This window comes from Pseudophryne corroboree, chromosome 2 (assembly GCF_028390025.1).
Source record: "Pseudophryne corroboree isolate aPseCor3 chromosome 2, aPseCor3.hap2, whole genome shotgun sequence".
Classification (NCBI taxonomy): domain Eukaryota; kingdom Metazoa; phylum Chordata; class Amphibia; order Anura; family Myobatrachidae; genus Pseudophryne; species Pseudophryne corroboree.
In genome coordinates this window covers 126,880,757-126,907,712 of record NC_086445.1, presented here as the reverse complement: position 1 = coordinate 126,907,712, position 26,956 = coordinate 126,880,757, and the positions used below count along the sequence as shown (strand labels likewise).

At 46.6% G+C, this 26,956-nt stretch overlaps 1 protein-coding gene across 1 annotated transcript in view; it reads left to right on the top strand.

Moving 5' to 3' along the window:
• ATP8A2 (ATPase phospholipid transporting 8A2) overlaps nucleotides 1-26,956 on the top strand; it is a 1,320,460-nt gene that overhangs the window by 424,683 nt on the left and 868,821 nt on the right. The window contains exons 12-13 of the mRNA XM_063951698.1: nucleotides 13,268-13,395; nucleotides 16,788-16,865. Of these exons, the coding sequence (XP_063807768.1) occupies nucleotides 13,268-13,395; nucleotides 16,788-16,865 (206 nt within the window). The remainder of the gene's footprint in view (nucleotides 1-13,267; nucleotides 13,396-16,787; nucleotides 16,866-26,956) is intronic.

The window sequence follows — 26,956 nt, the reverse complement described above, 5'->3', positions numbered from 1 at the left end:
AAACCTGGGAAAACTTTTTGACTCGAGTATAAGCCTAGGGTGGGAAATGCATCTCTAGCTGTACACAGCCCTCACACTGCCAGATATGCCCCCACAGTGCCAGACATGCCCTCACACTGCCAGATATGCCCCCACAGTGCCAGATATGCCCTCATAATGCCAGATATGCCCCCTCAGTGCCAGATATGCCCCCTCATAGTGCCAGATATGCCCTCTCATAGTGCCAGATATGCCCCCTCATAGTGCCAGATATGCCCCCTCATAGTGCCAGATATGCCCTCATAGTGCCAGATATGCCCCCTCATAGTGCCAGATATGCCCCCTCATAGTGCCAGATATGCCCCCTCAGTTTCAGATATGCCCTCATAGTGCCAGATATGCCCCCTCAGTGCCAGATATCCCCTCACAGTGCCAGATATGCCCCCTCAGTGCCAGATATGCCCTCATAGTGCCAGATATGCCCCCTCAGTGCCAGATATGCGCCCCCCCAAGTGCCAAATATGCTCCCCCAGTGCCAGTTACTTACCTTCCGCCGCTCCCGCGCTGTCTTGTGAAGGAGGGACACGGAGGGCACAGCGCGCGCCTCTCCTGTGTCCCTCCTGCGTCTCCGGCGGCCGCATGGGTCTGATAAATGAAGTGCCGGTTCATGAGCCTATCAGAGCTCACGAATGGGTACTTCCTTTAATAGACCCGCCGGAGATGCAGGAGGGACACAGGAGAGGCGCGCGCTGTGCCCTCCGTGTCCCTCCTTCACACTGCACTGCACTGCCCTCCGTGTCCCCTGCACTGACTCGAGTATAAGCCGAGGGGGCTTTTTCAGCACAAAAAAAAGTGATGAAAAAGTCGGCTTATACTCGAGTATATACGGTGTGTATGTATATATATATATATATATATATATATATATATATATATATACACCTTCAGTGCACACCGGCACTCAGCTGAGACACAGAATCTGCCCGGGTGCCCTCCAAACAGAACCCAATGCGGGTCTAAACAGTCTTTATACGGCAATAGGCGGCACTCCCAGGACTACAGTTATAGCAACAACAGAGGAGACAAGCAGACTACTCCATAGATCAACGTTTCGATTTATAAGAAAACCGTCATCAGGATCATATAACAGACATCACATACAGAACATACTTACATAACCTCGTATCCCCCCGTCAGGAAGCCGCCGCCGCCGCGCCGTCTCCCGGGTTAATGACGTCACCACACGTGCGACGCGCGCCAGATGACAGCCCGGCGTCATGGCAACCCGGCACAACATAACAAACCCCTGTGAACACATAAGTGAGAAACAATTAATGACAAGCTCACACAGAGTTACAGGCTGATACAAAACATACTGTCAATAACGACACCGATGTTAGACAAAAGGCGGGTGTCTGGCCAGATATAATGCCGCAAGTGCCATCGTTACCCCTATTTGTAGTATATCCACATATTCTGAAACATGGTCAAGTTACAGAAAACAACCCAAAGGCAACATTTAATTTAAACCGCGTGGGGAGACCGTGTCCAACCGGTGAATCCACCGCGATTCTTTCTGTAGCAATACCCTATTGCGATCTCCCCCCCGCATTCTCTTGGGTGCTTGGTCTATAATTTTATAACGCAGGGTACTTAACCCGTGATTGAAAGCTTTAAAGTGCCGTGCAACTGGCTGACTGTGTATCCCAGTGTTTTCTAACGCCTGTCTAATCGCAGACCTATGGAGGGCCATCCGTTCTTTAAATTGCCTTGAGGTCTTCCCCACATAGAGGAGACCACAAAGACAACGAATGATGTAAACAACAAATGTGCTAGAGCACGTCAAAACCTGTCGGATGGCACACCTGGCTCCCGTATGTGGGTGCAGAAAAGAACTCTCTGTCTCCATGAAGCTGCACGTGGTGCACCCCGTGCACCTGTAGCAACCAGGTTTTTTGGTGAGAAAATTGGTCGGAAACCGAATCCTGAAAGGAAGAAATATCATTCTTAACCAACCAATCTATAAGATTGCGATCCCTAGCAAAGCTAGGCATCACTGAAGCATCCCGGAGACACGGCAGATCCTTATCCGTAGTCACAATGGGCCACAATCTTTTAGCACATTTGGCAATCTCCCTGCTAGAGGAATGAAACTTCTGGACAAAAGGGACAACCTCTCTGCCCCCCTTCTTACCCGGACTCTTCATTAAAATATTGGCCCTGGGAATTTTAAGCACTTTCTCCTTAGCTTCCATCAAGGCATCATATTTGTACCCCCTCAACATGAACTGGCGTACCATGATGTCAATTTCTTTTTCAGTTTCTATGGGATCATACGAAATCCGATGAACCCTCAGAAACTGGGAATAAGGCAACCCTTTCTTGGTCGCAATGGGGTGCTGGCTGGCAAAGTGCAACATAGTGTTTCTGTCAGTACTTTTCTTATGCAATCCTGTGTGAATCTGACCCTCATACAGGGAAATACAAACATCCAGATAATTAACACTAACATCACTGATCTCATACGTGTACTTAATAGTGGTATCTTGGGAGTTAACCTGAACCATTAGATCAATGAAGTCCTGTTTAGAACCAGTCCAGATCAGCAGCAAATCATCTATGTACCGCACGAAGAACAGAATTTTCTCTGCAACAACTGGATCAACAAAAAAGGCATCACGTTCCAGGTCGAACATATAGCAGTTGGCAAACGCGGGGGCCACACATGACCCCATCGCGCATCCTGCCGCTGTATGTACCACCCCTTATCGAATAAAAAGTAGTTGCGTTTCAAAGTGAGTTCCAGTAATACTAGAAAGAATGATACATCCGGACCATTATAGAGAGGACTCGTGGACAGAAGCCTCCTTGCTGCTCCTAACCCCTCCTTGGTGGGGTATATTCGTATACAAGCTTACTATGTCCATCGTGCATAGAAAGCTCCCCACTGGAACCTCTTTAATCGCCTGTAGTTTCAAGATCAATGCAGTCGTATCCTTCAGGTAGGTGGACTGAGCCTGGATCACGGGCTGGAGGTAGTTGTCCAAATATTTGGAGACTTTGTAATAGATAGAGTCTCTGGCGGCGATGATAGGCCGACCAGGCGGCTCCGTCGGGTGCTTATGCACTTTGAGCAGCGTATATAATACTGGCGCCACAGGATGTTCCTCAAATAGAGCCAACTGTGTCCCTTTAGTAATAACTCCATCCCTGACTGCTGCTTCCAAAATATTACTCAATTCTTGATTGTACATCATAGTCGGATCAACACTCAGTTTAGCAAAGACAGCTGTGTCCCCCAGCTGCCGATAGATTTCTTTTCTGTATTGTTCCAGATCTTGTACAACAATTCCGCCCCCCTTGTCAGCAGGGCAGATTATAATGGACTGGTCCTTGCTGAGAACCCTCAGTGCTTCCATCTCACTTTTGGATAGATTGGGTCTAAAATGTCCATCCCGTCTATTGATCTCATGGACCTGTTGATCCAGAGTTCTGTTAAAGCACTTAAGCGAAACATTCATGCTGAGTGGATCAAACTTTGATTAACTGCGGATGACTGAACTGGCCTCAGTCGGAGTGGGTGTCGGCATCTTAGAAAAATCCAAGTGATGGAAACAGGGGTCGGGACTCATAGCCACGCCCAGTCTCACAAAGTCATTTAGTTCCCGCACCCCTGTGTCATGGAGTCACGCCCCTTTTAGCAGCCACGCTTCTGCCCCCTTTTTTTGGCCACCACATCGGGTGTTAAAAGTGGTAAGTGACGCCACTGCTGGTGAGCTCACCATCGGCCATCCGTCCCACCGAAGCTGTAATTGAAAGGTGGCTATATAAGAGTTTCACTCTGATAAGTAGTGATATGAAATTTCCACTATCGTCACTTTTGTTACATAGACCCCCACGTGTCTGCCTATATTGATTCTGTGTTTGTATCATACTGTAATCACATCTAGCCCTGTAATGCCTGAGTCCTGTACCATTGTCTCCTTGTTCTGTGACAAGCTATTGATCTTTAGTAAAGCTGAAGGTTATCTCCTGGGACATTAAGCACTCGTACGCGGTAGCTGTTTCCCTGTGTGCACTCCGTGGGCGGTATTCAATTCTTTTCACCCCCTTCCACACCTGTTTTGTTTCTGCTGGCAGGTGCGGTATCATCATTTCAGCTCGCTACCCTTGGGGTAGTGAGGTGCCCTAAACCTTTCCGCAGCTAAACCTAATTACTATGGGTGCGATATGAGCGATAACAAAGATCACTTTAGAAAAAGATTGGGCGTGATATATCATTTGAATACCACCCAGTGAATGCAGTCATGCTAAGCTACTCTTTATGTATCTCATTGCCTAGATTGTAAGCTCTTTGGGACAGGACTGTTTTGTTTTTTTGTTTGTGGGTCTAACACACAGGCGTATTTATAAAATGGGTGCAGTGTGTGCAGGGTCCAGGGGGGCACACACCGCACACCCTGCATCCATTATTTTTAATACTTGCCCTCCGGAGTCCCGCAGCGTAGCAGCGCTGCAGCAGAAATCACCCGGGAAAATGGCAAAGTGTAATTTTCCCGGTGTTTCGCATATGCGCAGTAGGAAAATCACTGTAAAGTGGCCACAGCGCCATTTTCCCGAAGATCTGCGCATGCTCTCTAGACTGGGGCAGTGCTAAAACCTGCAAGAAGTGGCAAAACTGCATTGCTTAGCTTACACTGACTATTGGGGCTTGCGGTATTTGGACAACTGTGTGCGTCTAATTTACAAAAAGGGTTCCAATATGAGTGTCTGCGGTTATTCCTCCCACCACATTCTGTTATGCCAAAGCTGCAACTTTATACGTGTGCTGCACTAATTCCTTTGCAACAAAAGTCACAACCTAGCGACTCTGTTACACCGTGAACGGCTTTGTGTGAAGCTACGATGCAACTAAGGGACCCTAGTGCCCAGAGCCACAGCGCTGCCCGCTAGAGAGGAGGGGGACCAGACGGATCCTACACAAGGGCCTCCTCCTCTACAGAAACGCTCCAGGTCTCACAAGTATTGAAACCTCCCATTTATATCTGTAGCATCGTTTTCTATACAGTTTTGTTACACTGCAGTTGTACTAAATACGGAATACAGCTGTTAACAATAAAGGGTCATTCCGTGTCTAATCAACACTGATTTTACCTCACCAGCTCAGATTTTGTTTACATTTGGTATATGGAGAGTATATATGTAGTCTAAGAAAAATACAAAATGTTATTTAAATACCTGTAGCTTATGCCATTTCCAAATTATGGCTGTGTAAGGTTTCCAAAAATCTGTCAAAAACGCACAACCAGCATATTTTCAAATCGCCATAGCTGCTCTCTTAATTAAGCTAGAGAGGGAGTGGTGTCATTTTACTGTGTTTTTTATGCCCTTTTCTATGATATACCGCACAATAGGCTTCGTGAGGAAAACCTTTTTCCAAATTCAAAATTAAATTTTTGATCATGATTATCTTAAAAAGTGCTTCTATCCAAGGAAGCCTGATGTACTATGGGTACCTCTAATAGATGTCTGATGCAAAGTCAATCCTATAACTGCAACTGTAAGAATTTATGTCATGTCTCCTGATGACACTTTAAAGCAGGGATGGGGAACCTTTGGCCCTCCAGCTGTTGTTGAACTACACAACACATCAACTTCAACAGTTTTAGCATGGCCAAATAGCAAACCTGTAGCAAAGCATGCTGGTATGTATAGTTCAACAACAGCTGGAGGGCCAAAGCTTGCCCACCCCTACTTTAAAGCATTGTTGACTGACTAATACAATGTCAAGTATTTTTCTCTATCGTCCTAGTGGATGCTGGGGTTCCTGAAAGGACCATGGGGAATAGCGGCTCCGCAGGAGACAGGGCACAAAAAGTAAAGCTTTAGGATCAGGTGGTGTGCACTGGCTCCTCCCCCTATGACCCTCCTCCAAGCCAGTTAGATTTTGTGCCCGGCCGAGAAGGGTGCAATCTAGGTGGCTCTCCTAAAGAGCTGCTTAGGAAAGTTTAGCTTAGGTTTTTTATTTTACAGTGAGTCCTGCTGGCAACAGGATCACTGCAACGAGGGACTTAGGGGAGAAGAAGTGAACTCACCTGCGTGCAGGATGGATTGGCTTCTTGGCTACTGGACATCAGCTCCAGAGGGACGATCACAGGTACAGCCTGGATGGTCACCGGAGCCTTGCCGCCGGCCCCCTTGCAGATGCTGAAGTAAGAAGAGGTCCAGAATCGGCGGCAGAAGACTCCTCAGTCTTCTAAAGGTAGCGCACAGCACTGCTGCTGTGCGCCATTTTCCTCTCAGCACACTTCACACGGCAGTCACTGAGGGTGCAGGGCGCTGGGAGGGGGGCGCCCTGGGAGGCAAATGAATACCTATTTTGGCTAAAAATACCTCACATATAGCCTCCGGAGGCTATATGGAGATATTTAACCCCTGCCAGAATCCGTTAAGAGCGGGAGACGAGGCCGCCCGAAAAAGGGGCGGGGCCTATCTCCTCAGCACACAGCGCCATTTTCCCTCACAGAAAGGCTGGAGGGAAGGCTCCCAGGCTCTCCCCTGCACTGCACTACAGAAACAGGGTTAAAACAGAGAGGGGGGGGGCACTAATTTGGCGATATGCTTATATATATATTAAGATGCTATAAGGGAAAACACTTATATAAGGTTGTCCCTATATAATTATAGCGTTTTTGGTGTGTGCTGGCAAACTCTCCCTCTGTCTCTCCAAAGGGCTAGTGGGTCCTGTCCTCTATCAGAGCATTCCCTGTGTGTGTGCTGTGTGTCGGTACGTGTGTGTCGACAGGTAGGAGGACGATGTTGGTGAGGAGGCGGAGCAATTGCCTGTAATGGTGATGTCACTCTCTAGGGAGTCGACACCGGAATGGATGGCTTATTTAGGAAATTACGTGATAATGTCAACACGCTGCAAGGTCGGTTGACGACATGAGACGGCCGACAAACAATTAGTACGGTCCAGACGTCTCAAAAACACCGTCAAGGGTTTTTAAAACGCCCGTTTACTTTAGTCGGTCGACACAGACACAGACAGGGACACTGAATCCAGTGTCGACGGTGAATAAACAAACGTATTCCTTATTAGGGCCACACGTTAAAGGCAATGAAGGAGGTGTTACGTATTTCTGATACTACAAGTACCACAAAAGAGGGTATTATGTGGGATGTGAAAAAACTACCATAGTTTTTCCTGAATCAGATAAATTAAATAAAGTGTGTGATGATGCGTGGGTTCCCCCCGATAGAAAATTATGGGCGGTATACCCTTTCCCGCCAGAAGTTAGGGCGCGTTGGGAAACACCCCTTAAGGTGGATAAGGCGCTCACACGCTTATCGAAACAAGTGGCGGTACCGTCTATAGATAGGGCCGTCCTCAAGGACCAGCTGACAAGGCTGGAAAATATAATAAAAAGTATATACACACATACTGGTGTTATACTGCGGCCAGCGATCGCCTCAGCCTGGATGTGCAGAGCTAGGGTGGCTTGGTCGGATTCCCTGACTAAAAATATTGATACCCTTGACAGGGACAGTATTTTATTGACTATAGAGCATTTCTATATATGCGAGATGCACAGAGGGATATTTGCACTCTGGCATCATGAATAAACGCGATGTCCATAACTGCCAGAAGATGTTATGGACACGACAGTGGTCAGGTGATGCAGATTCCAAACGGCACAGTATGGCCGTATAAAGGAAGAGGACTTGTTTGGGGTCGGTCCATCGGACCTGGTGGTCACGGCAACTGCTGGAAAATCCACCGTTTTTTACCCTAAGTCACATCTCTGCAGAAAAGGACACCGTCTTTTCAGCCTCAGTCCTCTCGTCCCTATAAGATCATATCTGCCCAGGGATAGAGGAAAGGGAAGAAGACTGCAACAGGCAGCCTATTCCCAGGAACAGAAGCGTTCCACCGCGTCTGACAAGTTCTCAGCATGGCGCTGAGACCGTACAGGACCCCTGGATCCTACATGTAGTATCCCGGGGGTACAGATGGGAATGTCGAGACGTTTCCCCTTCGCAGGCTCCTGAAGTCTGCTTTACCAAGTCTCCCTCCGACAAGGAGGTAGTATGGGAAAAAATTCACAAGCTGTGTTCCCAGCAGGTGACAATTAAATTACCCCTCCTACTACAGAAAAGGGGTATTATTCCACACTATATTGTGGTACTGAAGCCAGAAGGCTAGGTGAGACTTATTCTAAAAATTTTTTTTTGAACACTTACAAAGGTTCAAATTAAGATGAAGTCACTCAGAGCAGTGATAACGAACCAGGAAGAAGGGGACTATATAGTGTCCCGGGACATCAGGGATGCTTACCTCTATGTCCCAAATTTGCCCTTCTCACTAAGGGTACCTCAGGTTCGTGGTGCAGAACTGTCACTATCAGTTTCAGACGCTGCCGTTTGGATTGTCCACGGCACCCCGGGGTCTTTACCAAGGTAATGGCCGAATTGATGATTCTTCTTCGAAGAAAAGGCGTCTTAATTATCCCTTACTTGGACGATCTCCTGATAGGGGCATAGTCCAGGGAACAGTTGGAGGTCGGAGTAGCACTATCTCGGATACTGCTACAATCAGCACGGGTGGATTCTAAATATTCCAAAATCGCAGCTGATCCCGACGACACGTCTGCTGTGCCTAGGGATGATTCTGGACACAGTCCAGAAAAAGGTGTTTCTCCCGGAAGAGAAAGCCAGGGAGTTATCCGAGCAAGTCAGGAACCTCCTAAAAACAGTGCATCATTGCACAAGGGTCCTGGTAAAAATGGTGGCTTCCTACGAAGCAATTCCATTCGGCAGATTTCACGTAAGAACTTTTCAGTGGGATCTGCTGGACAAATGGTCCGGATCGCATCTTCAGATGCATCAGCGGATAACCCAATATCCAAGGACAAGGGTGTCTCTCCTGTGGTGGTTATAGAGTGCTCATCTTCTAGAGGGCCGCAGATTCGGCATTCAGGATTGGATGCTGGTAACCACGGAGCCCAGCCTGAGAGGCTGGGGAGCAGTCACACAAGGGAAAAATTTCCAGGGAGTGTGATCAAGTATGGAGACTTTTCTCCACATAAATATACTGGAGCTAAGGGTAAATTTATAATGCTCTAAGCTTAGCAAGACCTCTGCTTCAAGGTCAGCCGGTATTGATCCAGTGGGAAAAACATCACGGCAGTCGCCCACGTAAACAGACAGGGCGACACAAGAAGCAGGAGGGCAATGGCAGAAACTGCAAGGACTTTTCGCTGGGCGGAAAATCATGTGATAACACTGTCAGCAGTTTTTCATCCCGGGAATGGAAACTGGGAAGCAGACTTCCTCAGCACGACCTCCACCCGGGAGAGTGGAAACTTAATTGAGAAGTTTTTTCCACATGATTGTAAACCGTTGGGAAATACCAAAGGTGGACATGATGGCGTCCCGTCTGAACAAAAAACGGGACAGGTATTGCGCCAGGTCAAGGGACCCTCAGGCAATAGATGTGGACGTTCTGGTAACACCGTGGGTGTACCAGTCGGTGTATGTGTTCCCTCCTCTGCTTCTCATACCTAAGGTGCTGAGAATTATAAGACGTAGAGGAGTAAGAACTATACTCATGGCTCCGGATGGGCCAAGAAGGACTTGGTACCCGGAACTTCAAGAGATGCTTACAGAGGTCTTATGGCCTCTGCCGCTAAGAAGGGACTTGCTTCAGCAAGTACCATGTCTGTTCCAAGACTTACCGCAGCTGCGTTTGTCGGCATGGCGATGGAAAGCCGGATCCTAAGGGAAAAAAGGCATTCCGGAAGAGGTCATTCCTACCCTGGTCAAAGCCAGAAAGGAGGTGACCGCACAACATTATCACCACGTGTGGCGAAAATTTGTTGCGTGGTGTGAGGCCAGGAAGGCCCCACAAAGAAATTTCAACTCGGTCGTTTCCTGCATTTCCTGCAAACAGGAGTGTCTATGGGCCTCAAATTGGGGTCCATTAAGGTTCAAATTCGGCCCTGTAAATTTTCTTCCAGAAAGAATTGGCTTCAGTTCCTGAAGTCCAGAAGTTTGTCAAGGGAGTATTGCATATACAAACCCCTTTTTTGTGCCTCCAGTGGCACTGTGGGATCTCAACGTAGTTCTGGGATTCTCAAATCACATTGGTTTAAAACCAGTCAAATATGTGGATTTGCAGCATCTCACATAAAAAGTGACCATGCTCTTGGCCCTGGCCTGGACCAGGCGAGTGTCATATTGGTGGTTTTTTCTCAAAAAAGCCCATATCTGTTTGTCCATTCGGACAGGGCAGAGCTGCGGACTCGTCCCCAGTTCTCTCCCTAAGGTGGTGTCAGTGTTTTACCTGAACCAGCTTATTGTGGTGCCTTGCACCTACTAGGGACTTGGAGGACTCCAACTTGCTAGAAGTTGTCAGGGCCCTGAAAATATATTCCAGGACAGCTGGAGTCAGAAAATCTGACTCGCTGTTTATACTGTATGCACCCAACAAGTTGGGTGCGCCTGCTTCTAAGCAGTCGATTGCTCGTTGGATTTGTAACACAATTCAACTTGCACATTCTGAGGCAGGCCTGCCACAGTCTAAATCGGTTAAGGCCCATTCCACAAGGAAGGTGGGCTCATCTTGGGCGGCTGCCCGAGAGGTCTCGGCATTACAACTCTGCCGAGCAGCTACGTGGTCAGGGGAGAACACGTTTGTAAAATTCTACAAATTTGATATCCTGGCAAAAGAGGACCTGGAGTTCTCTCATTCGGTGCTGCAGAGTCATCCGCACTCTCCCGCCCGTTTGGGAGCTTTGGTATAATCCCCATGGTCCTTTCAGGAACCCCAGCATCCACTAGGACGATAGAGAAAATAAGAATTTACTTACCGATAATTCTATTTCTCGGAGTCCGTAGTGGATGCTGGGCGCCCATCCCAAGTGCGGATTATCTGCAATACTTGTACATAGTTACAAAAATCGGGTTATTATTGTTGTGAGCCATCTTTTCAGAGGCTCCGCTGTTATCATACTGTTAACTGGGTTTAGATCACAAGTTGTACGGTGTGATTGGTGTGGCTGGTATGAGTCTTACCCGGGATTCAAAATTCCTCCCTTATTGTGTACGCTCGTCCGGGCACAGTACCTAACTGGCTTGGAGGAGGGTCATAGGGGGAGGAGCCAGTGCACACCACCTGATCCTAAAGCTTTACTTTTTGTGCCCTGTCTCCTGCGGAGCCGCTATTCCCCATGGTCCTTTCAGGAACCCCAGCATCCACTACGGACTCCGAGAAATAGAATTATCGGTAAGTAAATTCTTATTATTTTCAACTTTATTTATATAATTAAACTAATACAGCCATCAAATCTTTTATTACCTATTCATACCCTCCGACTGTACCTTTTTGGCAGGTACAGTACCTTTTTTTATGGTCTGTACCGATTTTTGGCTCTCCAAACTTCCATTGAAAGTAGTGGCCACGCCCCCTTTTCAAATTTGTACCGATGTTTATGTGTAAAATGTTGGAGGGTATGCCTATTTGTAATACAGGTTGAGTCTCCCTTATCCAAAATGCTTGGGACCGGAGGTATTTTGGATATCGGATTTTTCCGTATTTTGGAATAATTGCATACCATAATGAGATATCATGGTAATGGGACCTAAATCTAACCACAGAATGCATTTATGTTACATATACACCTTATACACCCAGCCTGAATGTAATTTTAGCCAATATTTTTTGTAACTTTGTGCATTAAACAAAGTGTGTCTACATTCACACAATTCATTTATGTTTCATATACACCTTATACACACAGCCTGAGGGTCATTTAATACAATATTTTTAATAACTGTGTGTATTAAACAAAGTTTGTATACATTGAGTCATTAAAAAACAAAGTTTTCACTATCTCACTGTCACGCAAAAAAGTCCGTATTTCGGAATATTCCGTATTTCGGAATATTTGGATAAGGGATACTCAACCTGTACAGACTTTTGGATAAGGGATACTCAACCTGTACACCCGGCTTTTTTGAATAAACTACCTTGCTTTAAAATTATGTTTAGCTATGAACCCATTATCCTCCCACTTTTAAATGTTGACAAACTTTTAACATTAGTATAGACTATTTCCTGAAATTTTGTGAATTTTTCTTGTCAACACACTTTTTGAGATAATCATGATCAAAAATTTCAGTTTCAATTTGGAAAAAGTTTTTCCTCACAAAGCCTATTGTGTTGTATATCCTAGGAAAAGGACATAAAAACACAGTAAAATGACAGCACTCCCTCTCTAGATTAATTAAGAGAGCTGCTTTGGCGATTTGAAAATATGCTGGTTGTTCATTTTTGACAGATTTTTGGAAACTTTACACAGCCATAATTTGGAAATGGCATGTTATACTCTCCATATACCAAATGTGAACAAAATTTGAGCTGGTGAGGTAAAATTTTAACAAAAAGTGTGTTAATTTGACATGGAATGACCCTAAATACATATATGTGTACAGTTATGTGGAAATTATGCCCTATTTAGAAATGGTTGTTTTCCGAAAACTGTGCTTAACATCAAATATTCCATTTCCTTTGCAGTCAGACAACAGGGATTTTCACAGCTAATACATAATAAGTAACATTTCATGTTATATATAATATGTTGCCCATGCCCTCTGTGTGTTTTACTGAACATATAGAGATGCTATAAGCTACATAAGTGGCGGTGATCCACTGCACTCACCACTCCTGGATCTGGGTTGCATTAAATAAAGATTACAGAGGCTCTGCACAGTGGCGGAACTAGCAAGTGGTGGGCCCCAGTGCAAGGCACAGCTTGCACTGGCGGTAGTTCCGCCACTGGCTCTGCACTAACCATAATAACTCACTATAATAAACAATGGGGTTTACAGTAGTTCATATATTGATCGATTTATTTAAGCTTGCAGCCCCTGTCACGCTTAAATGTTTCGATCAATATACATACCCTCCGACATTTTACACATAAAACTGGTACAAATTAGGAAAGGAGGCGTGACCATGGGTAAAGGGAGTGTGACCACGCCCCCTTTCCTATACTTTCAATGTAAATTTGGAGAGTCAAAAATCTGTACAAAGACCTTTTTGGCAGATACAGACCATAAAAAAAAGGTACTGTACCTGCCAAAAAGGTTCAGTTGGAGGGTATGCAATATATGAACTAAACCCCATTGTTTATTATGGTGGTTTCCTACAGTATATCAACCATGTGGCAACTTAGACACTGAAATAACATATATAAGTTGTTCTCTTGTATCTCTCTTTTCATAGAAGCCATATCTAACAATTTTGGATACAACCTGCTGACATTCATTATCCTGTACAACAACCTTATTCCTATCAGTCTCCTGGTGACTCTGGAAGTGGTGAAGTTCACGCAAGCACTTTTCATCAACTGGGTAAGTTATGTATACATGCGTATGTTACACACAATGACTGAAATCAGGACGGGATGCCGTCAAGATGCCGCCGGCCGGAATCCCGGCGGTCGAAATACCGACGCCGGAATCCCGACCGCCACAATCCCGACATATTCTCCCTCTGTGGGGACCGCCACAATCCCGACATATTCTCCCTCCGTGGGTGTCCACGCAGCGTGGCGAGCGAAGCGAGCCCGCAAGGGGCTGCGTTCCGCTCGCCACTCCTGTCGGGATTGTGTGGTTGGGATTCCGGCGTCGGTATTTCGACCACCGGGATTCCGGCCGGCGGCATTTAGTACTGATCCCATCAGGACAGTGTTAAGGTGCAATCTCACATAGACAGATCATTTTTTGTTTGTTTGTTGTTTTTACTAGACTTGGGGCAGGATGTTAATGAAGACCAAGTTCGGCGGCCGTGCAGGATGCCGGCCGAACTCTGATTTTTTTTTTAAAGGGGCAATCATGTACAAAGTATGGTTTAGCCTTGTACATGATTGACCCTTTAAAAAAACATCCAAGTTCAGCTAACTCAGACTTCATTACATCCCAGCCTAGGTTGTTCTATTATTTATGGCTGTCACTACAAAAAAAACATCTCTTGCCTGGAGACAATAGGCTTCTGTTTGCTCGCAAGAGAAAGTAAACTGCTTAATCTCAGCCAGTCAGTCGCCAAGCTTCTTGGTCAACACATGATTGTCGAGGAAAAGGAGGAGGGTAGTGGGATTATGCCAAGAAAGTTTCATAGCCTCCCTGCTCATTACATCACAGTTCAAGTGACTGTTGTTGTCATGGTAATTGTGACACTTGGCAAACTGTAAATCGTTAACAGCAGCTTGAATCAAAACTCTATTGTTAAATGTACTGCACCACAACTAAATATTCAGAGAGGATTGCACCTTTAATACCATTGCTAAGCCTACGTATATTACCAGTGGCGGGAAAACCTTAAGGTAGTCAGATGTCTCCACTTTTGTCAAATAGTCCTCAGATGGAGTACATGAAAGACAAGCAGTAGCAGATCATAGTGTATACCATACAAATTTAATGTTTCAAATTCAAGAGTAATCCATCAACATGTGTACCAAATATAACCTTCAAAGGAAGGCGCAGTGAAAGCATATAGGGGTAGACACCTTGATAAAGACCCCATAGAGGTTGAAACGCGTCAGTGTTTGCGGATCACTGCTGCCTTGGACCTGGTGGAGGTACGGCTTAATAGGGGAAGCTATAAAAATAACCCCTATATGCTTTCACTGTGCCTTCCTTTGAAGGTTATTTTTGGTACGCATGAATTTGAAACATTAAATTTGTATGATATACACTTTGATCTGCTACTGCTGTCTTTCATGTACTCCATCTGAGGACTATTTGACAAAAGTGGAGACATCTGACTACAAGTGTACTTAATACCTGCAAAGATTGGAGGAACCAGGAGGAGATGAGATAAGAAATTAAATATTAACTTTTCATTTGGACATTTTATTTTTATTTTTATCTAAGTGACTATTTTAATAGAGGATTGTGTCTTAATGGACATTTTAGGCAGTTAAGTTGAAGTGTCATATACCCTTGAGGATAAGTGCGCAGGAACTACTATTCTTTGTTCTATCTATATTGTTGTGATTGGTGTAAGTCACATTAAGTTCAGGCAGCCTTTCATTAGCCAGGTGCGCAGGTGGTTGAAATATTTATTTTGTTGACAAACAACTAACTTGCCTCTGGGCTCCTAGTATGAATTTTTGCCCCTGGTTGAATGTAGAGTTTGATGTATGACATCAGCAAGAGGAATGTTTACCTGTATACATTTAGCCAGACACATCTCATAATATTAAAATATGCACCAGGTTTACTTGCAGAAAGCATAGAGATGTTGCTTGGTCATTTTTCACTTTACTTGCAAATTCTAAACATACATATAAATATATCCTAATCTGTGTTTATGTACATTACGGATGGTGATCACATGTGCAGATGGATTAATCTGACCACTGGGTTTTATTTTTTGTGCAATGGGCATTACTAGGCGGTATCTTGGTGGTGACTCTGCAGACGCACGGAACTGTTCCATCTAGTGGGAGTATCATGGGAATGTAAGCCAACTTCAGTACCATGCAGAGGAAGATGGGACCCCTGTTTTAGACACACAGGGGTATATTTACTAAAGTGAGGGTTTATAGAAGTGGAGATGTTGACCATAGCATCCAGAAGAGGCAAAGAGAATGGATAGGCAGGGAGCAAATTGGCATCAGTTAATACTGTGCCCAGATAGCTAGGGCTCGGCAAGCAGAACCAGAGCCGCTGAAGTAGAATAGGAAAAGAGGTAGGTATGGAGATCAGGGGCGAATAGGAAGGTTCACCAGCCCCGCAAGCGTCAGACTTCTCCCTTAATTAGTAATGGGACTTTTCTCTGTCATGCTGTAGTTTTCCATTTTCTATGTTATCAAAGCCCCTCTCCTGTGACGTGAAGTTTGCAGCAAGGCCATAACAATGTGATATTCAGCTTGTCTGAGTATGGGGAAGGCTCTCCTGCTTTTGACTGTTGAACTGGGTACACACCTGGCCAACGGGTTGACCGTTCAGCCGATCCGCTGACCTATCTAACGATTGGTAAGTGCATACACACCAGTCGTTCGCCCGATATGTCATGCCTGATGTCACAACTTGGCATGCCCAGTTGAGCTATCAGTCACTGGAGGTCCCTGCAGCAAGTATACGGGCGTTTGGGACATTTGCATGTGGGGTGTATGCACGTAGGATAAGTGTTCCGCGCCATTACTGGGTCCAATGGAGCGTATGTACGTAGGATAAGTGTCCCGTGGCATTACTGGGTCCAATGGGATATATGAACGTAGGATAAGTGTCCCACAGGCGCGTTGTGTCAGTGTAGACAGAATTGGGGGGGTATTCAGCCAGCTCGCTTGCACTAAGGATGGGGCAGCTGCGTATACAGGTTTTAGGGATGACGCTCACAAGCAGAGGGTGGGGAGTGATGCAGTCACATGTTTGCAGCCATTTCTAAACTGGAATGTATTCCTGATTACTAAAAACGGACTATGTTACCTGCATCTCAGAACCAGGCATTGTAAGTTTTAGCAGGCATAAACATTTAATGGAAATAAATTACATTATGGAAACACTTTAGTGTCCTTTTTTCAATGTGCTTTAAAGAGCAATATCTGTCAGCTGGGGAAGTTCCATCCTAATATTGGATTTGAGAGGTCTATTGTTTTTGTGCTTAGCAAATACCGGTCATTGTTACGCAGACAAGAGGAAATGTGCTGCTGAGATGAATGACAAAGCCTTTAAGGTTCAGATATGTTGCAGGTTATCCCAGCATGAAACATTGATGAGGTTTTTGTGCTGTATTCCAGGACAGAGATATGTATTATGCAGAGACAGACACCCCCGCAATGGCTAGAACTTCCAACCTGAATGAGGAGCTGGGACAGGTGAGCAGGTTAATGGTGATTGATGCAACTGTTGTCTCATATTGATGCTTTGTTCTCCCACGTACAGCACTGTCATCTCATCACTTTATGTGACTCTTCCGCCATAGCTAATACCTGCTGTAAAGCGCTTATAATCATACACTATGTTATACTACCATAGCCAGCACACTACATGTCATATACTGTGTGTTTTCTCTAACGTCCTAAGTGGATGCTGGGGACTCCGTCAGGACCATGGGGAATAGCGGCTCCGCAGGAGACAGGGCACAAAAAGTAAGCTTTTAGGATCACATGGTGTGTACTGGCTCCTCCCCCTATGACCCTCCTCCAAGCCTCAGTTAGGTTTTTGTGCCCGTCCGAGCAGGGTGCAATCTAGGTGGCTCTCCTAAAGAGCTGCTTAGAAAAAGTTTTGTTAGGTTTTTTATTTTCAGTGAGTCCTGCTGGCAACAGGCTCACTGCATCGAGGGACTTAGGGGAGAGAATTTCAACTCACCTGCGTGCAGGATGGATTGGATTCTTAGGCTACTGGACACCATTAGCTCCAGAGGGAGTCGGAACACAGGTCTCACCCTGGGGTTCGTCCCGGAGCCGCGCCGCCGACCCCCCTTACAGATGCTGAAGATTGAAGGTCCGGAAACAGGCGGCAGAAGGCTCTTCAGTCTTCATGAAGGTAGCGCACAGCACTGCAGCTGTGCGCCATTGTTGTCACACACTTCACACCAGACGGTCACGGAGGGTGCAGGGCGCTGCTGGGGGCGCCCTGGGCAGCAATATATAATACCTTTAATGGCAAAAGAATACATCACATATAGCCATTAAGGCTATATGTATGTATTTAACCCATGCCAAATGTCTAAAACTCCGGGAGAAAAGCCCGCCGGAATAGGGGGCGGGGCTTATTCTCCTCAGCACACAGCGCCATTTTCCTGCTCAGCTCCGCTGTGAGGAAGGCTCCCAGGACTCTCCCCTGCACTGCACTACAGAAACAGGGTAAAACAGAGAGGGGGGGCATATTTTGGCGATATTTTTATATATTTAAGCGGCTATAAGTAACAACACTTATATAGGGTTGTTCCCATATATATTATAGCGCTTGGGTGTGTGCTGGCAAACTCTCCCTCTGTCTCCCCAAAGGGCTAGTGGGGTCCTGTCTTCGATAAGAGCATTCCCTGTGTGTCTGCTGTGTGTCGGTACGTGTGTGTCGACATGTATGAGGACGATGTTGGCGTGGAGGCGGAGCAATTGCCGATAATGGTGATGTCACCCCCCAGGGAGTCGACACCGGAATGGATGGCTTTGTTTATGGAATTACGTGATAATGTCAGCACATTACAAAAATCAGTTGACGACATGAGACGGCCGGCAAACCAGTTAGTACCTGCCCAGGCGTCTCAGACACCGTCAGGGGCTGTAAAGCGCCCTTTACCTCAGTCGGTCGACACAGACCCAGACACAGACACTGAATCTAGTGTCGACGGTGATGAAACAAACGTATTTTCAAGTAGGGCCACACGTTATATGATCACGGCAATGAAGGAGGCTTTGCATATCTCTGATACTACAAGTACCACAAAAAGGGGTATTATGTGGGGGGTGAAAAAACTACCTGTAGTTTTTCCTGAATCAGAGGAATTAAATGATGTATGTGATGAAGCGTGGGTTAACCCAGATAGAAAAATGCTAATTTCAAAAAAGTTATTAGCATTATACCCTTTCCCGCCAGAGGTTAGGGCGCGCTGGGAAACACCCCCTAGGGTGGATAAGGCGCTCACACGCTTATCGAAACAAGTGGCGTTACCGTCTCCTGATACGGCCGCCCTCAAGGATCCAGCTGATAGGAGGCTGGAAACTACCCTGAAAAGTATATACACTCATACTGGTGTTATACTGCGACCAGCCATCGCCTCAGCCTGGATGTGCAGTGCTGGGGTCGTCTGGTTGGATTCCCTGACTGAAAATATTGATACCCTGGATAGGGACAGTATTTTATTGACTATAGAGCAATTAAAGGATGCTTTCCTTTATATGCGAGATGCGCAGAGAGATATTTGCACTCTGGCATCGAGAGTAAATGCGATGTCCATATCTGCCAGAAGGAGTTTATGGACGCGACAGTGGTCAGGTGATGCGGATTCCAAACGACATATGGAAGTATTGCCGTATAAAGGGGAGGAATTATTTGGCGTCGGTCTATCGGATCTGGTGGCTACGGCAACTGCCGGAAAATCCACTTTTTTACCTCAGACCCCCTCCCAACAGAAAAAGACACCGTCTTTTCAGCCGCAGTCCTTTCGTTCCTATAAGAACAAGCGGACAAAAGGACAGTCATATCTGCCTCGGGGCAGAGGAAGGGGTAAGAGAGGGCAGCAAGCAGCCCCTGCCCAGGAACAGAAGCCCTCCCAGGGTTCTGCAAAGCCCTCAGCATGACGCTGGGGCCTTACAAGCGGACTCAGGAACGGTGGGGGGTCGACTCAAGAATTTCAGCGCACAGTGGGCTTGCTCACAGGTGGACCCCTGGATTCTACCGGTAGTATCTCAGGGTTACAGGTTGGAATTCGAGAAGTCTCCCCCTCGCCGGTTCCTAAAGTCTGCTTTGCCAACGTCTCCCTCGGACAGGGCGACGGTATTGGAAGCCATTCACAAGCTGTTTGCTCAGCAGGTGATAGTCAAGGTACCCCTCCTACAACAGGGAAAGGGGTATTACTCCACGCTATTTGTGGTACCGAAGTCGGACGGCTCGGTAAGACCTATTCTAAATCTCAAATCTTTGAACCTGTACATACAAAAATTCAAGTTCAAGATGGAGTCACTCAGAGCAGTGATAGCGAATCTGGAAGAAGGGGACTTTATGGTGTCCCTGGACATAAAGGACGCTTACCTGCATGTCCCAATTTGCCCTTCACATCAAGGGTACCTCAGGTTCGTGGTGCAAAACTGTCATTATCAGTTTCAGACGCTGCCGTTTGGATTGTCCACGGCACCTCGGGTCTTTACCAAGGTAATGGCCGAAATGATGATCCTTCTACGAAGAAGAGGCGTATTAATTATCCCTTACTTGGACGATCTCCTGATAAGGGCAAGATCCAGAGAACAGCTGGAAGACGGAGTAGCACTAACCCAACTAGTGCTGCAACAACACGGGTGGATTCTGAATTTTCCAAAATCTCAGTTGACCCCGACGACACGTCTGCTGTTCCTGGGAATGATTCTGGACACGGTTCAGAAAAAGGTGTTTCTTCCGGAGGAGAAAGCCAGGGAGTTATCCGAACTTGTCAGGAACCTCCTAAAACCAGGGACAGTGTCTGTGCATCAATGCACAAGAGTCCTGGAAAAGATGGTGGCTTCTTACGAAGCGATTCCATTCGGCAGATTCCACGCACAAACTTTTCAGTGGGATCTGCTGGACAAATGGTCCGGATCGCATCTGCAGATGCATCAGCGGATAACCTTATCGCCACGGACAAGGGTGTCTCTTCTGTGGTGGTTGCAGAGTGCTCATCTGTTAGAGGGCCGCAGATTCGGCATACAGGACTGGGTCCTGGTGACCACGGATGCCAGTCTGAGAGGCTGGGGAGCGGTCACACAAGGAAGAAACTTCCAGGGAGTATGGTCAAGCCTGGAGATGTCTCTTCACATAAATATACTGGAGCTAAGAGCGATTTACAATGCTCTAAGTCTGGCAAAACCCCTGCTTCAGGGTCAGCCGGTGTTGATCCAGTCGGACAACATCACGGCAGTCGCCCACGTAAACAGACAGGGCGGCACAAGAAGCAGGACAGCAATGGCAGAAGCTGCAAGGATTCTTCGCTGGGCGGAAGATCATGTGATAGCACTGTCAGCAGTATTCATTCCGGGAGTGGACAACTGGGAAGCAGACTTCCTCAGCAGACACGATCTACACCCGGGAGAGTGGGGACTTCATCCAGAAGTCTTCCACATGATTGTGAACCGTTGGGAAAAACCAATGGTGGATATGATGGCGTCCCGCCTCAACAAAAAACTGGACAGGTATTGCGCCAGGTCAAGAGATCCTCAGGCAATAGCTGTGGACGCTCTGGTAACACCGTGGGTGTTCCAGTCAGTGTATGTGTTCCCTCGTTTGCCTCTCATACCAAAAGTACTGAGAATTATACGGCAAAAGGGAGTAAGAACGATACTAGTGGCTCCGGATTGGCCAAGAAGAACTTGGTACCCGGAACTTCAAGAGATGCTCACGGAGGATCCGTGGCCTCTACCTCTAAGACGGGACCTGCTTCAGCAGGGACCGTGTCTATTCCAAGACTTACCGCGGCTGCGTTTGACGGCATGGCGGTTGAACGCCGAATTCTAAAGGAAAAAGGCATTCCGGAAGAGGTCATTCCTACACTGGTAAAGGCCAGGAAGGAGGTGACTGCACAACATTATCACCGCATTTGGAGGAAATATGTTGCGTGGTGTGAGGCCAGGAAGGCCCCCACGGAGGAATTTCAACTGGGTCGATTCCTACATTTCCTGCAAACAGGATTGTCTATGGGCCTCAAATTGGGGTCCATTAAGGTTCAAATTTCGGCCCTGTCGATTTTCTTCCAGAAAGAATTGGCTTCAGTTCCTGAAGTCCAGACTTTTGTAAAAGGAGTACTACATATACAGCCCCCGGTTGTGCCCCCAGTGGCACCGTGGGATCTTAATGTAGTCTTGGATTTTCTAAAATCCCATTGGTTTGAGCCGCTCAAATCGGTGGAGATGAAGTATCTTACATGGAAAGTAACCATGCTACTGGCCCTGGCTTCAGCCAGGAGAGTATCAGAATTGGCGGCTTTATCATATAAGAGCCCATATCTGATTTTCCATACGGACAGGGCAGAACTGCGGACGCGTCCTCATTTTCTGCCTAAGGTGGTGTCAGCGTTTCACCTGAACCAGCCTATTGTGGTGCCTGCGGCTACTAACGAGTTGGAGGATTCCAAGTTGTTGGACGTGGTCCGGGCATTGAAAATATATATTTCAAGAACGGCGGGAGTCAGAAAGTCTGACTCACTGCTTATATTGTATGCACCCAACAAGATGGGTGCACCTGCTTCTAAGCAGACGATTGCTCGTTGGATTTGTAGCACAATTCAACTTGCACATTCTATGGCAGGCTTGCCACAACCTAAATCTGTCAAGGCCCATTCCACAAGGAAAGTGGGCTCATCCTGGGCGGCTGCCCGGGGAGTCTCGGCATTACAACTCTGCCGAGCTGCTACTTGGTCAGGGGCAAACACGTTTGCAAAATTCTACAAATTTGATACCCTGGCTGAGGAGGACCTTGAGTTCTCTCATTCGGTGCTGCAGAGTCATCCGCACTCTCCCGCCCGTTTGGGAGCTTTGGTATAATCCCCATGGTCCTGACGGAGTCCCCAGCATCCACTTAGGACGTTAGAGAAAATAAGAATTTACTTACCGATAATTCTATTTCTCGTAGTCCGTAGTGGATGCTGGGCGCCCATCCCAAGTGCGGATTGTCTGCAATACTTGTACATAGTTATTGTTACAAAAAAATCGGGTTGTTATTTGTTGTGAGCCGTCTGTTCAGAGGCTCCTACGTTTGTCATACTGTTAACTGGGTTCAGATCACAAGTTATACGGTGTGATTGGTGTGGCTGGTATGAGTCTTACCCGGGGTTCAATATCCTTCCTTATTGTGTACGCTCGTCCGGGCACAGTACCTAACTGAGGCTTGGAGGAGGGTCATAGGGGGAGGAGCCAGTACACACCATGTGATCCTAAAAGCTTACTTTTTGTGCCCTGTCTCCTGCGGAGCCGCTATTCCCCATGGTCCTGACGGAGTCCCCAGCATCCACTACGGACTACGAGAAATAGAATTATCGGTAAGTAAATTCTTATTATCTCTGTACCTGCTACAGTGTATTCATCTCTAATTACCAAATACTGTACCATCAAAGCTTGTGGAATGATAACATGGAGAAGTTGCTCATACCAACCAACCAGCCACTACCTGTCATTTATCTAGCACAGCCTGTAAAATGACAGAAGTAGTTTGGTTCTTCACTTTATCTCTTCCCCAGATTTGAACAATTTGCCCCATAGACTTTCTTATCTATCTATCTGTCTGTCTATCTATCTATCTATCTATCTATCTATCTATCTATCTATCTATCTATCTATCTATCTATCTTTCTTTCTTTCTATCTATCTCTCTCTCTATATATATATATCTCACTCACTCACTCACTCACTCACTCACTCACTCACTCATTACCGATACATGGCTTGCATTGCGTGAACGAGAACGCCCAAACCGACAATCGGATCAAAATTTGGATTACACCTCCAGTGTGTAAAATTTAATAAACTACAAAAATGGTCCTGTTACTTTTTATCGTATCTCTCTCTCACTCACTCACTCACTCACTCACTCACTCACTCACTCATCACTAATTCTCTTACTTTCTGATATGTTAGGAAGCTGAAATTTAACACAGGTATTCTGCAGGTGGGAAATAGGAAAATCTGCGTTATTCAAATTTTAATAAACCTCCCCAAAGAGGATGAAAAGGGGGTTGACATCATGGCGTCATTACCGATGTGTGGCTTGCGTTGCTTGAATGATAACGCCCAAACGTACAATCGGATAAAAATTTGGATTGCACCTCCAAGGTGTATAATTTAATAAACTACAAAATTGGTCCTGTCACTTTTAACCGTATCTGCTACAGGTGCTCCTCGGGCAACGCCAAGAACCATGGATCAATATTTACTTACATTAAGACGTCTTAAATTTACATCGCTATAGATTTACCAAATTTTTAACACTCATTTATATTTACAACCGTGAAAATCAGAAACTCCTGTGAGAAGAACGAGTAGAACAGCTAATCTCCCATATCCAAAATATGGAATATTCCGAAATATGTATTTGTTGGGCATGACTAGGATATTGCCACCTTTGCTTTCTAATCGTTCAGTGTACACAAACTTTCTTCTATGCACAAAGGGGATCATTCCGAGTTGATCGCTAGCTGCCGTTGTTCGCAGCGCAGCGATCAAGCTTAAGATCGGTATTTCTGCACATGCGTATGCACCGCAATGCACAGGCGCGTCGTACAGGTACAATGAGCATTGTGGGTTTGCACAGACTCTAACGAACATTCCTGTCGCACGGACGAATGCAGGAAGATTGACATGAAGGGGGCGTTTCTGGGTGTCCACTGACCGTTTTCAGGGAGTGCTTAGAAAAACGCAGGCGCGGCTGGGCGTTCGCTGGGCGGGTGTGTGACGTCAAAAGCCATCCCTCCGTCATTAGAATCAACGCACATGAAGAGTAACTACAGGGCTGGTCTTGTTTTGCACAAAAAGATTTTGCAGGCGCTCTGCTGCACAAGCGTTCGCACTTCTGGAAAGCGAAAATACACTCCCCGGTGGGCGGCGACAATGCATTTGCACGGCTGCTAAAAACTGCTAGCGAGCGATCAACTCGGAATGACCCCAAAAATTATAAGATTACAAATACTGTATAAAATAAAATTCAGGCTGTGTATAAGGTGTATATCTTATACATTAAAAGGCTAAGGCTGCTTCTCACCTCTGTTATGTGTGCTGGCGGCCAGTAGAGGCTGCCACATGGACCAAATGGCTCACAGCTGAAAGTGATACTGCAGGGAGATTGTACAGCCTCCTACCCTGCTGCTGCTAATATTAATAATATACCTCCCAGTGGGAGGCAATTACCATGCCGCCTGCCGGAATCCCGGCGGTCACAATGCCGACGCCGGAATCGTGACAGGTGATGAAATGCCGATGCCGGAATCTCGGTGCCACAGGCTTTCCTCCCTCTATGGGTGTCCACAACACCCATAGAGGGAGAATAGATACTGTGGCGAGCCCCGAAGGGGCTTTCTGGCGCTCGCCCCACTGCCGGCACACTGGTGGCTGGGATCCTGGTCACCGGTTACAGCTATGTATTCCCTCCCAACTGATTGATTTTCGTGTGACCGTCCTGTTTTTTGGGACTGTCCCACCTGCGGGCTGCAGTGTGTGTGTGTGGGGGGGGGTGGGGAGTTGGGAGGCTACCTGCCACTCATGGAGTGGCTGCTGCATGTGCACAGCGTCTATTGGGGGCTGAGAGGCTGAGGGCATGGCCAGCAGCTCCCAGAGCGCTGGGCATGCCCCCATAGTGACGAAAACTGGGGCACGGCTCCAGATCACGGCATTCCCCGTTACCCGAGGCCACACCCCTTTTTGGTTGCTGACACGCAGAAGGAGTGACAAGGTCTCGATTTAGACCTAAACTATGTTGGGAGGTATGTAATACTGATCTGACTGTTTCACACTTGTTGCATACAGAGAGAGGGGGCTGGGGAGAAAGGGAGTGGGGGTAGGTACAGATAGGGACTGGGAGAGAAAGCGAGAGAGCAAGAGGGTTGGGGTAGATAGGGACTGAAGAGAGAGAGGGTTGAGGGGTTAAGGTAGATAGGACTGGGGAGAGAGTGGAGTGGTAGAGGCAGATAGGGACAATGTAGAGAGAGAGATGGCGATTTTCTTAAATACAGTCACCTCTGTGGGGGCCACCAGAGAGCTCAGTTCGGGACACTGGCACACACACACACACACACACACACACACACACACACACACACACACACACACACACACACTATGTAATCTGCACCCCCCACCATAAACTGCCCCTATATACACTGCATCCCCATCCTCTTCCATGTTCTGCACTCCCACCATATTCTGCCATTGCTCAGAGTGGAGGCACCAGGGACACATAATGTACTGGGGAAGCAGATGATTTATATATAATGCGTGCCGGCGGAGGGACGTGGTCCAGTGCTCGCCCCTCCACACCCCGCCCAGGCCATGCCCAGACCCATCTGGCCATTTTCTGGTGGCTACTGGTGTCCTCTACCCCTAGACTGTCTGGGAACTGTGTGGAGACTGGGGAGCTTACACGTGCCAGTACAGGTGTATTTAGTGCAGCATCAGCTGGCTCCCAGCAGCAGGACTTCCAGAAACCTGGTAGCTCCTGCGTGAGTAGCGCGACCGCCCCCCTATGATTCAGCCCTTGTGTCCATCATTTTGATGGCCTTTTAACTAGTGAAACATAAATGCGTTCTGTATTTAAACTTGGGTTCCATCCTGTCAGGTCCGGGTGTTTTTGTGAATCCGTTAACCCTGGACCAACCACAGGTGTAGGTGCTGGGGTATGAAGAAAGCAGGGAGGACGAAGAAAGTTCCGTTTCATATATTTATTGAAAATAACAATTCAGTAAATGTTAAATGACAAGTTGTTAATCATCATATTGTACTGACGTATTGCATGAATGGTAAAAATAATATGCAGGATAAATCTTAAAGAAAAAATAAAAGAAATGTTCATGGAACTGCGTTTAAAACAGACTTGAATGAATGTTGAATTGTCCAAATATAAACAAGCTTTGATGCTAAACTGTAGAATGTGTTTAACTGGGTAATGCAGACATGAAGAAATAACTGTAAGGATTTGCAATGAAGTTTTGAGAGTTAACTGAGAGACTGTGAAGAATTATCCTTGTTATGGCAACATAGAAAATAAAAGTACTGAATTGGGTTACTTGCGAGTTCCGGAGATCACTGTGAAAACTGTAGCAGATGACAAGGTGATGAACGGGTTAAATGCAGAGTAGAACAAACGAACAGGTGAGGGTAGTGGAATCCTCCAAACTTTGTATGGTTGAAGGCAGGCAGACAAGGTAACCTCATGCAAGACTCTGGGAATCCAACTGTCTCGAGTTGGTGTGCAATTAACTGACAGCACAGCGGAGAGCCGGTGGATCTTTAGCAGTGAAGGCTGCAGACGGACCTCTGGGAACGGAGGCGATATCTGGACCACGGGAATCACACAGGAATGCACGGAGAGAGCTCAGAGCTAGAGCACAGCGTTGATACAACAAAGCACTGGCCCAGAGTAACATAATCCCAGCCTACTTAAAGGCAGCACAAGCACGGGATTGGCTTACACCTGCCCACAGGTGTTTTCACAAGTGCTCTGTATTACCTATTTGGTCTCCAACATGGCCGCCTCCTATACAGCAGACACACCGCAGTGCCTTAGGCCATTTGGT